This window comes from Ovis canadensis, chromosome 1 (assembly GCF_042477335.2).
Source record: "Ovis canadensis isolate MfBH-ARS-UI-01 breed Bighorn chromosome 1, ARS-UI_OviCan_v2, whole genome shotgun sequence".
In the NCBI taxonomy this organism is placed as follows: domain Eukaryota; kingdom Metazoa; phylum Chordata; class Mammalia; order Artiodactyla; family Bovidae; genus Ovis; species Ovis canadensis.
Window position 1 is genome coordinate 78,090,079 of NC_091245.1, and position 13,417 is coordinate 78,103,495.

Here is a 13,417-nt window from a genome sequence, read left to right on the forward strand (position 1 = left end):
TGCTATGACAGGGGCTGCTCTCTAGTTGCAGTTGACAGGTTTCTCATTGCAGTAGCTTTTCTTGTTGTGGAGCACGGGCTTTAGGGCATGCAGGCTTCAGCAGTTGTGGCTCCTGGGCTCCGGAGAACACACTCGGTATTTGAGAGACATGGGCTTAGCCGCTTCACAGCATGTGGGATCTTCACAGATCAGGGATCAAACTGTTTTCTTCTGCATTGACAGGCAGATTCTTTACCACTGAGCCACTAGGGAAGCCCTGAAGTAATCCTTAAGATACCTGTAAGCAGCAGTGAAAGATACTGCTAGCAGAAGCAACAGGCAAAGAAGAAAAGGAAAGATACACTCATCTGAATGCAGAACTCCAAAGAATAACAAGGAGAGAGAAGAAAGCCTTCATCAGTGATCAGTGCAAAGAAATAGAGGAAAACAATAGAATGGGAAAGACTAGAGATTTCTTCAAGAAAATTAGAGATACCAAGGGAACATTTCATGCAAAGATGGACACAATAAAGGACAGAAACTGTATGGACGTACCAGAAGCAGAAAATAGTAAGAAGAGGTGGCAAGAATACACAGAAGAACTATATAAAAAAGATCTTAATGACCCAGATAACCATGATGGTGTGATCACTCATCTAGAGCTGGACATCCTGGAGTGCGAAGTCAAGTGGACCTTAGGAAGCATCACTATGAAGAAAGCTAGTGGGGGTGCTGGAATTCCAACTGATTCATGTCAAATCCTAAAAGATGATGCTGTGAAAGTGCTGCATTCAATATGTCACCAAATTTGGAAAACTCAGCAGTGGCCACAGGACTGGAAAAAGTCAGTTTTCATTCCAATCCCAAAGAAAGGCAATGCCAAAGAATGTTCAAACTACCACACAGTTGCACTCATCTCACACACTAGTAAAGTAATGCTCAAAATGCTCCAAGCAAGGCTTCAACAGTACATGAACCGAGAACTTCAGATGTTCAAGCTGGATTTAGAAAAGCCAGAGAAACCGGAAGTCAAATTGCCAACATCCATTGGATCGTCGAAAAAGCAAGAGAATTCCAGGAAAACATCTACTTCTGCTTTATTGACTACGCCAAGCCTTTGACTGTGGGGATCACAACAGACTGTGGAAAATTCTGAAAGAGATGGGAGTACCAGACCACCTGACTTGCCTCCTGAGAAATCTGTATGCAGGTCAGGAAGCAACAGTTAGAACTGGACATGGAACAGTGGACTGGTTCCAAATTGGGAAAGGAGTCCATCAAGGCTGTATACCATCAACCTACTTGTTTAATTTTATATGCAGAGTACATCATGCAAAATGCTGAACTGGATGAAGCACAAGCTGGAATCAAGATTGCCAGAAGAAATATCAATGACCTCAGATACACAGATGATACCACCCTTATGGCAGAAAGTGAAGAGGAACGAAAGAGCCTCTTGATGAAAGTAAAGGAGGAGAGTGAAAAAGCTGGACTGAAACTCAACATTCAAAAAGCTAAGATAATGGCATTCAGTCCCATCACTTCATGGCAAATAGATAGGGAAACAATGAAAACAGTGACAGACTTATTTTCTCCAAGATCACTGCGGATGGTGATTGCAGCCATGAACTTAAAAGACACTTGCTCCTTGGAAGAAAAGCTATGACCATCTAGACAGCGTATTAAAAAGCAGAGACGTTACTTTGCCAACAAAGGTCCATGTAGCCAAAGGTCTGGTTTATCCAGTAGGCAGGTATGGATGTGAGAGCTGAACCATTTAAAAAGCTGAGCACTGAAGAATTGATGCTTTTGAACTGTGGTGTTGGAGAATAGTCCCTTGGACTGCCAGGAGATCCAACCAGTCCATCCTGAAGGAAATCAGTCCTGAATATTCATTGGAAGGACTGATGCTAAAGCTGAAGCTCCAATACTTTAGGCATCTGATGCAAAGAACTGACCCATTGGAAAAGACCCTGATGCTGGGAAAGATTGAAGGCAGGAAAAGAAGGGGATGACAGAGGATGAGATGGTTGGGTGGCATCACGAACTCGATGGACATGAGTTTGAGCAAGCTCCAGGAGTTTGTGATGGACAGGGAAGCCTGGTGTGCTGCAGTCCATGTGGTCGAAGAGTTGGACATGACTGAGCAACTGAACTAAAGTGTAAAGTTGATTTTGTATTGTCTTTCTTGTGTGTATCAAACCCCAGATCTCACATACTGCTCAGAACTTTTCTGCTTTGAATCATGTTGGTATCTGTTAAGATTCTTGCAACATAATTCATTTATGTTTTGCAATCAGTGCAGTAGTCTCATAACTTTCCTTTGTTTTTCCCCCTTTTAATCTATCTGTTATACCTTTGCCAGGATGATATTTTCTTAAAACTTTCATCTGATCATGAGCCTTACTTAACATCTTTTAGTGGCTCCCCGTTGCCTTAAGAATTGAGCAGACTCCTTAGCCTGGAAGTTAGCCCTGTGTGCCTCTAGCTCGTCTCTCAGTACTCTGAGCACGCAGCCCGTGCTCTGGGTGTAGAGTCCTGTGATTCCTGCTCTCAGCCATTACCACCACTGCACAAGAAGCTTCCCTGACTACTGCTGTCCTCCTGCCCGCTCCTACTCCTCACCTACCTCCTTTCCATTCTTTCAGCCCTCCTCCTGGTGTTCTGACATCCCCCCCCCCCCACCCCGGACTTCCTGTTCCCATTGCAAACGGTGTTTACATAATGTATTTATTTGTTTCTTTGTATGCCTCCATCATCTTGAGGACAGGGACAGTGAACTGTCCTGATGTTTGGCAGAGTATCTATTGCATGTATGTTCTCCGTGGATATTTGTCAACTGTTGTCATTACTGTTGGTAATTCTGGAGTACACTGTTAACTTTTCAAACTCTTTGTTTTTGTAGCCTCAAGGAATAGGTTCTCCTAGTGTTTATCATGCAGTTATCGTCATCTTTTTGGAGTTTTTCGCTTGGGGATTATTGACAGCACCCACCTTGGTGGTAAGTAATCCTTTAACTTATTTTTCACTGGCTTTAAAATCTTTTCTCTTCAACTTGGTGGGTGGGGAATGGCTTTTTTACCTTTCCGAGGTTAATTCTCCCACCAGTGTCGTCAGCCCTTTAGTGTACTGAATTTTACTGCTTTAGTTGTCTTTTCCAGCTTCCACTTCTCCCTTACTTTTTGATAGGGCTTAGGTGGGTGTGATTGCTCTGATGAATACTGGACAAATTTAAGCGGGGGCTCAGTCACCACTCTGCGTAGAGTGGAAACGATTCTTATACAGGCTTAGGAAATTATGTCTAGCCCTGAATCAATCAGCATTATCATTTTGAAATTCATTTCTCTAGTTACATTTTCGAAATAGAAGTTTTTCAGTTTAGGCCAGGTATCTAGAGGTGACCATCTAGGGAGGTCGTTCTTTCTATATCCCTAAGCTGATTTTGCTCAAATAGTCCCAGGTTCAGAATCTTAGAAAAGACCTCTCTGTAAGACTGAACATCTTAGGTAATAGCTAGTTTTCTCCTGTCAGTATAGAGGAGAAGAATGGAATGCAGGAAGTAGTAGTTACAGTCGAACTCTGTACATCTTGAAAAGTGTAATCACAGCTTGCCAAATCCCAGAAGAACAGATTTTCAAGATGCTTTAAAGAGATACTTTCTTATATTTTCATGAGCTTGTGTGTGGATATCCAAAAAAGACTTTTATAAAAAGTTTATTATAAATAAATTGAATGATCATATATATAGATAGTTTAAACTAGTCTAAGAAAATTTATGTTCCATATTTCTTGACATATTTATTATATGGTTACATAATCATTACTGTATCTACATAAAACACTGATGTCTAATAGTCATTTTGAATATACAAGGCATATTTACAAATACTGCTAAAATAAGTTTCAAAAGAAAATGAAATCTCAAATATAATTCCTTTTGTAATAAACCATGCTTTGCAAGTTATGACAGTTCCCTGAATGAATGACGGTTCCCTGGCATATAATTTTAAGAATTCTGATTTGATTATGTTTTGAAATCCTTTCTTTTTTTAAAAAGGAAACAACTCTTTTACCTGTAATGGGTGATCAGTTTTACATAAGTGAAATTTTCAAAATAATTGATATGTGACATTTAAATGTCTGACTTTTTTTAAATTTAATAATTTCTGATGGGAATTTTTCAGATAATTTATACATTTCCTGCTGTCATAATCCATGAGCACTGATTTGAAGCTTCATCATATGATGCAGGTTCATTATGACATTTGTATCTACATTATACTGTAATAACCTGATGTCAAGTGCTACTGGGGTGCTATAATAACTGTTCTCTCACGGTGTTTAAATGTTTATTTATTTGGTTGCACTGGGTCTTTGTTGCTATGCGCGGGCTTTCTCTGGTTGTGGTGAGCAGGGGCTACTCTTGGTTGTGGTGCCTGGGCTTCCCATTTTGGTGGCTTCTCTTGCTACGGAGCGCAGGCTCTAGATATATAGACTTAAGTAGTTGCTGTTCGAGGGCTCTAGAGCAGGGGATCGTAGTTGTGGCACACAGGCTTGGTTGCTCCACGGCCTGTGGAATCTTCCCAGGCTACAGATCAAACCCATGTCCCCTGCACTGGCAATTAGATTCTCATCCACTGTACTATATTAGCTTTCTAATATTTCAGTGTGCTTATTTATAATCTACCAATTTAACATATCAATCTCTCTGGCTGGTGTTTAGTCTCACAGTGTAAAGGACTTGAGCTTTGCAATAGCAAACAGTTTGTATATATTTATATTATGATGAGTCCAGGCACAGTCTTAAGCACTATAAATACATTATTATTATTAATCCTTAAAGGATTTCTTTGCAGCTGAAGATGGCGAAGCTCTACACAGTCAGCAAAAACAAGACCAGGAGCTGCCTGTAGCTCAGATCATGAACTTCCTCATTGCAAAATTCAGACTTAGATTGAAGAAAATAGGGAAAACCACTAGGCCATTCAGGTATGACCTAAACCAAATCCCTTACAATTATACCATGTAAGTGAGAAATAGGTTTAAGGGATTAGATCTGATAGGCAGACTGCCTGAAGAACTGTGGATGGAGGTTTGTGAAATTGTACAGGAGGCAGTGATCAAGACCATCCCCAAGAAAAAGAAATGCAAAAAGGCAAAATGGTTGTCTAAGGAGGCCTTACAAATAGCCGTCAAGAGAAGAGAAGTGAAAGGCAAAGGAGAAAAGGAAAGATATACCCATCTGAGTGCTGAGTTCCAAAGGATAGCAAGGAAAGATAAAGCCTTCATCAGTGATCAATGCAAAGAAATAGAGGAAAACAATAGAATGGGAAAGACTAGAGATTTCTTCAAGAAAATTAGAGATACCAAGGGAAGAAATTTCATGTTGAGATGGGAACAATAAAGGACAGAAACAGTATGGACCTAACAGAAGCAGAAGATATTAAGAAGAGGTGGCAAGAATACACAGAAAAACTATACAAAAAAGATCTTAATGACCCAGATAACCATGATGGTGTGATCACTCACCTAGAGCTAGACATCCTGGAATGTGAAGTCAAGTGGACCTTAGGAAGCCTCACTACGAACAAACCTAGTGGGGGTGCTGGAATTCCAGCTGATTTATTTCAAATCCTAAAAGATGATGCTGTGAAAGTGCTGCAGTCAATATGCCAACAAATTTGGAAAACTCACCAATGGCCACAGGACTGGAAAAGGTCAGTTTTCATTCCAATCCTAAAGAAAGGCAATGCCAAAGAATGTTCAAACTACCACACAGTTGCACTCATCTCACACGCTAATAAAATAATGCTCAAAATTCTCCAAGCGAGGCTTCAACAGTACGTGAACCGAGAACTTCAGATGTTCAGGCTGGATTTAGAAAAGCCAGAGAAACCAGAAATCAAATTGCCAACATCTATTGGATCATCGAAAAAGCAAGAGAGTTCCAGGAAAACATCTACTTCTGCTTTATTGACTACGCCAAGCCTTTGACTGTGTGGATCACAATAAACTGGAAAATTCTGAAAGAGAGAATGGGAGTACCAGACCACCTGACCTGCCTCCTGAGAAATCTGTATGCAGGTCAAGAAGCAACAGTTAGAACTAGGCATGGAACAGCAGACTGGTTCCAAATTGGGAAAGGAGTACATCAAGGCTGTATACTGTCAACCTACTTGTTTAACTTTATATGCAGAGTACATCATGCAAAATGCTGAACTGGATGAAGCACAAGCTGGAATCAAGATTGCCAGGAGAAATATCAATAACCTCAGATACACAGATGACACTACCCTTATGGCAGAAAGTGAAGAGGAACGAAAGAGCCTCTTGATGAAAGTAAAGGAGGAGAATGAAAAAGCTGGACTGAAACTCAACATTCAAAAAGCTAAGATAATGGCATCCAGTCCCATCACTTCATGGCCAATAGGGAAACAATGGAAACAGTGACAGACTTATTTTCTTGGGCTCCAAAATCACTGCACTTGGTGACTGCAGCCATGAAATTAAAAGATGCTTGCTCCTTGGAAGGAAAGCTATGACCATCTAGACAGTATATTAAAAAGCAGAGATACTACTTTGCCAACAAAGGTTCATCTAGTCAAAGCTCTGGTTTTTCCAGTAGGCATGTATGGATATGACAGTTGGACCATTAAGAAAGCTGAGCACTGAAGAATTGATGCTTTTAAACTGTGGTGTTGGAAAAGAGTCCCTTGGACTGCAAGGAGATCAAACCAGTCCATCCTAAAGGAAATCAGTCCTGAATATACATTAGGACTGATGCTAAAGCTGAAGCTCCAATACTTTAGGCATCTAATGCAAAGAACTGACCCATTGGAAAAGACCCTGATGCTGGGAAAGATTGAAGGCAGGAAAAGAAGGGGATGACAGAGGATGAGGTGGTTGGGTGGTATCACGAACTCAATGGACTTGAGTTTGAGCAAGCTCCAGGAGTTTGTGATGGACAGGGAAGCCTGGTGTGCTGTAGTCCATGGGGTCACAGAGAGTTGGACTTACAGAGAACTGAACTGACCTGAATCATTAAAACTACTTCATCAATGAGGAATTAGCCTCATATTGATGCCCAAAACTCAGCCTTCTTACATGCCAAATCAAATCTCAGAGAGAGGGTTTTGATTGAATTAGAAAAGAAAAGCTTCATTTCTTTGCCAGGCAGAGAGGGACACAGTGGGCTTCTGGCCTCAAAAACTGTAATTCCAGCCAAGGAGGATTTAATGAAGAGTTAGGCAGCAATAGCTCAAGGGTGGGGTTGCTGATAACATTAGGACCTGGCCTCAGGTGGTCTGTGCTATGGAAAATGCTGGCATCTTCCATTTGTTGGGTTTTAAATCTATAAAATGACTTCCCTGATGGCTCAGACAGTAAAGCGTCTGCCTACAATGAGGGAGACCGGGGTTCAGTTCCTGGGGTCAGGAAGATCTGGAGAAGGAAATGGCAACCCACTCCAGTATTCTTTCCTGGAAAATCTCATGGACGGAGGAGCTTGGTAGACTACAGTGCATGCTCTCGCAAAAAGTCAGACACACTGAGCAACTTCATTTCAAATCTGTAAAAGAGCTTAAAGATGTTATTACTGATTTGGAACCAGAACCCTGCTCCAAGGCTTACTATTGTTTTCTGGGTTTTGGCCCCTTAATGCTGCATCCCTTCCCTTCCTGGATTGGCAACTGTTTGAATTCGCCCTTTGGAACTCAGGAAAGGTCATGAAGACTGAACAGAAAAGCTCCCCAGGAGCCTGTACACTGTCCTGCTTGGTTTCAGTAATACAAATGAGGAAATTAAGGATTACGAGAGTTAAGCAGCTTGTTTTGTTCCAGTTCTCAGTCTTGGAGAACACTAGCAGTAAGTGGTTCACACCCGTGTTTTAGGTAGTTGAGGTTATTGGCAGCCCAACCACTAGCTAAGTAGAGAGATTTAAATATTGGCTAAACTATGCAAGCCACTGAAAAAACGTTTCTTGCAATGATCCCATAATTTATGTAGCTATTTTTTAAATTCATTTATGGTTTATATATTTTTCAATATCTCAACTTTTTGTCCAGTTTTGATATCATTTCTTTTCTAATTAGAAAGAGATTGTCTTCTTTAAGAACAAGGAAGAAAAGAAGTCCAGTTATTTAATATAAATAACTTGTTTTTTTGTAGCTATGGGAAAACTTTGTGCTAGTATATTCTTAACTATTTTTGTTATTTAAAACATGGAAAGTACCTTTGATTTTTTATTTTCCTGTTGCTTTCTCTTTCTTTCACTTTTTTGAATTCCAGTCAGGCAAATGAAAAGTGCTATTTTGAGACTTAATGAATTATTTTTTTCCTTTGCCAGCATAAATATACTTCTCAGAATTATTGCTCTAACATTGGTGCCAGTTATTTCATCAAAAGACTTCTCCCCACCCCCATCATTATTGTAATAGTTACTGGTTTTTCATATTTGACTTTTTTAAGGTGGTGAAATGATAAGTTGTGGTTTCGTGGGACAGTTGTCCATATTATCATAGTAATAATTCTTTACCTTTTTCAACTTTTTACTTTATTTTTTTAAATCAACCATTCTCTCAGAAAAAATAAGTTTCAAATATTATTGACTGTTAAGTTCAGAGTTTTATCTTTCTAATTCTTCTTTCATCTTTAATGTATATACATTTTTTAAATAGGCGGTTTTTATGCTCTTTGTTTTTTAGTTGTTTGATGGGGAAAACCTTGGCTGAAGAGATTTAGGCAAACTAAAGATTGAGTTGTAGAGACTGAGTGAGTGAGTGAAGTCGCTCAGTCATGTCTGACTCTTTGTGACCCTGTGGACTGTAGCCTGCCAGGCTCCTCCGTCCATGGGATTCTCCAGGCAAGAGTGCTGGAGTGGATTGCCATTTCCTTCTCCACGGGATCTTCCCGACCCAGGAATCAAACCCAGGTCTCCCACATTGCAGGCAGACGCTTTACCGTCTGAGCCACCATTGGCAGAGATTGTTAAACTCCAGGTATTGAATCTTTCCTGGTGTTTTGGCCTTTGGGCCTTGGAACTCCAAGAATCTTTGAAATATCGCTGAAGAAATTGTACACGAGAAATCTATATATACACAAACCTCTATATATTTTATCAATGTATGTTACTTTTTTTTTTTTTTGCCATGACACAGCTTGAGGGATCCTATCTGTGCTCCCTGCAATGGAAAACGCAGAATTCCAACCAATAGACCACCAGGGAATTAACTATATGTTACTTTTTTAATAATCAGTAACATAATATGTGCCTGTTGTAACCCTTAAGCAATATATAAGCATGACAGGACAGGCAAGTTCTCCTGAAGTCCTGTTTATCCCTCCAGGCACCCTTCAGTTAGGCAATTTTAGCTTCAGGTTATGCTTTACCAGCCTCAGTGAGCCAGATTGGCCAATTGGAGGTAAAGATTTCAGCTTTTACAATGTTGTTCAGTCGCTCAGTCAAGACCCCATGGACTGCAGCATGCCAGGCTTCCCTGTCCTTCACCGTCTCCTGGGCTTGCTACTCATGACCAGGGGTAGGCTCAGGCATATGTATTTTTTAGAAGTGATTCTCATATATCTAGTATACATCACTAATTAAGAACCAATATAGTAATTCATTGTGGGCTTTTAAAAAAGATTTTGCTCATTTTGAGACTTTCTTTGCAATTTTTTGCTGTTGACTTCATTAGCAGTCCTCTTTTCTCTGTTCTGGACTCCTACTCTCCCCAGTGTTGGGGTGTGGGGAGAAGTGAGTTCTGAGGTAGAAGGCACCCAGCTGTAGCACTTTGTTCTTTTTCCCAAAAATCTGTTAACCTTTAAACATCGTTTACTTCTGCCTCACGAGTTTTGAAACTGATCATAAATGGTGCCTGCTGGATCAGCTCTTATGTACATCTAAAAACGGAAGATGAGAGTGAAGATATAAGTGAGTTTATTTGTATTTTATGTTCATCTCTCTTCCCATACACAACTCTCAAAAGTTACAGAGCTTAAGTATTTCAGTTTTCAAAGATACTCTTTGAATTAACTCATTTAACAAATAACCAAACTTAAGATGTATCAGTTATAATAAATATTTGGTTTTGGATTTATAATAGCCTTTGTTTTAAAAAGCAAGGTGAAGTTAAAAGAATTAAAAAAATATTTTCATGTGTTTGCAGTTATCTTTGAGTTTGAAGCTCATAGAGCTTATAGAGCATTGTTCTAGAATACAGTCGAAGAACACAGAATACAGTCAAAGAACAAAAGCTATGTTCTATGTGGCGGGCCTCTGCAGGAGAGGATGGTGAAGTCTCCATGAAGGGGATGTATGTTAATTACATAGGAGAATTTTATACTGGCAAATACTTTTAAGAACTGTAATCTTAACACTTTGAGAGGTTATGACTATATGGTTGGTTCATATTGGTGTTCAAATAGTGATTGTTGGTTGACTGAATAATATACATTTAGGTTAAAAGAATTAACGACAGTAGGCTCTATAATGCTAAGAAGTGGCTTCACTTTTTCAGTGGATTGATGGTTCTAGAAATATTGATGTTCCAAACTGCTAGATGCACAATCTGTGTTAAGGAGCAAGACCCTGGACTCCAGACCTCCTACATCTCTTCTGTATAAATGTCTTAGTATTTTTTTCTGAGAAATAGTTTCTGTTTTTTAAATTGGTTAAGTCAGTTTGCATGTTATATTAAGTCATTTTGAAAGCAGAATTTTTAACCTGTTAATGATGAATGTTTAGTGAACAGTTACTATATAAAGGCACTATCTTTGAGGTACCAAAAGAGATAAAAATATATTAGATGCAAGGCATATATAGTAGATATAGTGCCTGTCTGTCCTGAATAAGTTTGAAATATAATTGAAAAGAAATATTTATTAAATACCTTGAGAGAGAAAAAGTACAAGAACGAGCTAACACAGAAGTGTTAGTCATCAGTCGTGTCCAACTCTTTGCTACCTCATGGACTGAAGCCCGCTAGGCTCGTCTGTCCATGGGATTCTCCAGACAAGAATACTGGAGTAGGTGGCCATTTCCTTCTCCAGGGGATCTTCCTGACCCAGGAATCCAACCTGTATCTCCTGTATCTCCTGCATTGGCAGATGGATTCTTCACCTCTAGTGCCACCTGCGAAACCCCTTACAAAGCTGTATGTGAGAGTGTTGTAATTGCCTATTATATGGTCCTAAAGGAGAAATAGATTGTTTTGGATAGGAAAGTTTGGTAGAATGTGGAAGATTTGGAGGAAGACTCATTGGAAAAGACCCTGATGCTGGGAAAAATTGAGGGCAAGAGAAGGGGGTTGACAGAAGATGAGATGGTTGGATGGTATCACTGACTCAATGGACATGAGTTTGAGCAAACTCAGGGAGATAGTGCTGGACAGAGAAGCCTGGCCTGCTGTAATTCATGGGGTTCCAAAGAGTCGGACGTGACTTAGTGACGGAACTGCGACGACAGAGGAGAACAAACATTTAAGATGGACAGGATATCATGTATAAAAGTATGAATATTGGAAAGCACAGGAACATTCTAAAAACAGTAAAGAGGCCAGATTGATTAGAATGAAAGATAGCCTTGCAAAGTGAACTGTTATCAATAGGATTTAACATATTATAAAATTTCTTGTAGGTATTCATTATGTCCTTCAGTCTTTCTAATACCAAACCCATTCTTGTCCCTAAAAAAGCTGGCCATTAGTAGTAACTGGAAGAAAAGCAGATTTGAGTTATGAAAGGTTTGGGGAAGCTATGGCCAGAGCAAATACTGCTAGCCTGGTTTTTTGTAAATAAAGTTTGATTGGAACAACCATGCCTATTCATTTACATATAGTCTGTGGCTGCTTTGATTGAGTTGAGCATCTATGACAGAGGCTGTGTGGCCTGCAGAGTTAGAATAAACTGAAAATATTTACTCTCTGGTCCTTCACAGAAAAAGTTTGCAGACGCCTTCTTTAAATCCATGAGTCTTTACTATAAATAACAAATAATAGGATTTCTAAACTACTAAGATTTCGGGCCATATGATTATTTGTCGTGGAGGGTGGGACAAGGGGAGCTGACTTGTGTGTTGTAGGATGTTTAGCAGCCTTCCTAACCTCTACCTAATAGATGCTGGTAACACCTTTCCTCTCCCTCTCCACTGCCACCCTCCTCCATCCCTCAGGTTGTGACAGAAATGTTTCTGACATTGCCAGGTGTCCTTTGGGGATCAAAGTCACCCTCGGTTGAGAATCACAAAATGTATGAATACCATAAACGTGATGTTTTGCATGTTAGTGATTTTGAGTAATAAATATTTCTTAATTTTATTGCTGTGTGCTTTGTTGCTCAGTCATGTCTGACTCTTTGTGATCCCACGGACTGTAGCCCCCCAGGCTCCTCTTGTCCATGAGATTGTCTAGGCAAGAAGACTGGAGTGGGTTGCCATTTCCTTCTCAGGGGATCTTCCTGACCCAGGGATTGAACCCAGGTCTCCTGCATTACAGGCCGATTATTTACCTTCTGAGCCACCTGGGAAGCCCAGTTTTATCTCTAGGTCTGCTTTTGGCAATTAAAATTTCTCTATTTATTCTCCTAATCTTCTATCTTAGATAATACACCTATCTGTAAAGGGAGTTGTAAGTCAGTCAGTTATATGTAGGAAGCAGGATAGCATAGTGAATAAAGCATGGACCTTCAAGCTTGACTTCCTGCCTTGCTGTGATGTTGGATAAGATATTTAACCTCTGAATGTATCAGTTTTCCTATAGGGCTGCTATGAAGAATTAAAGGAGATAATGTGCTACAGTGTGCAATTTAATGCCTTGTGATATAGTAAATGCCATGTAAATGTTTAGTATTATTAGTATTTACTCATACTCATAGTGTCATACAAACCTAAAAATTATATGAAATAAAATTTGATTGTATTATGAAGGGGCAGTTTAACTTTTACTAGGACTAAAATGTAGCATGAGCTTTTTATTTTGTTTTTATTTTTTAGGTATTACATGAAACCTTCCCTAAACATACATTTCTGATGAATGGCCTAATTCAAGGAGTAAAGGTAAGATCAGTCCTGTATATATACATATGTATATGCATGTACACAAACATGTACGAATACACTTACATATATGTAATTCTGCCAGTCCATTATGCTATTGGATCAATCTGCTAAGTGTTAATTTTTACAATTGGAGTATATACCTCAGGGGATTGCGTAACACTTTTTAAATGAACTGAGTTCTAAATCGATTTGGCTCAGATATAGCCAACTATGTATAACAATGATAAGCCACATCATAACATATTCCCCTGTGTTTTATATGTTGGCATTTTCATTATGGAGATCTGAGCACTTTTGTAAACTAGCAACAAGAATATATATTGAAGAGAAAAGAACTATTTAAAAAATATACGAATATGAAATATATCATTATGGTATTGATTATTC

The 13,417-nt window shown here is 39.3% G+C and overlaps 1 protein-coding gene across 1 annotated transcript in view; it reads left to right on the forward strand.

Annotated features, from left to right (window-relative positions):
• MFSD14A (major facilitator superfamily domain containing 14A) overlaps positions 1–13,417 on the forward strand; it is a 46,968-nt gene that overhangs the window by 13,420 nt on the left and 20,131 nt on the right. The window contains exons 2-3 of the mRNA XM_069598627.1: positions 2,885–2,980; positions 12,965–13,027. Coding sequence (XP_069454728.1) covers positions 2,885–2,980; positions 12,965–13,027 — 159 coding nt within the window. The remainder of the gene's footprint in view (positions 1–2,884; positions 2,981–12,964; positions 13,028–13,417) is intronic.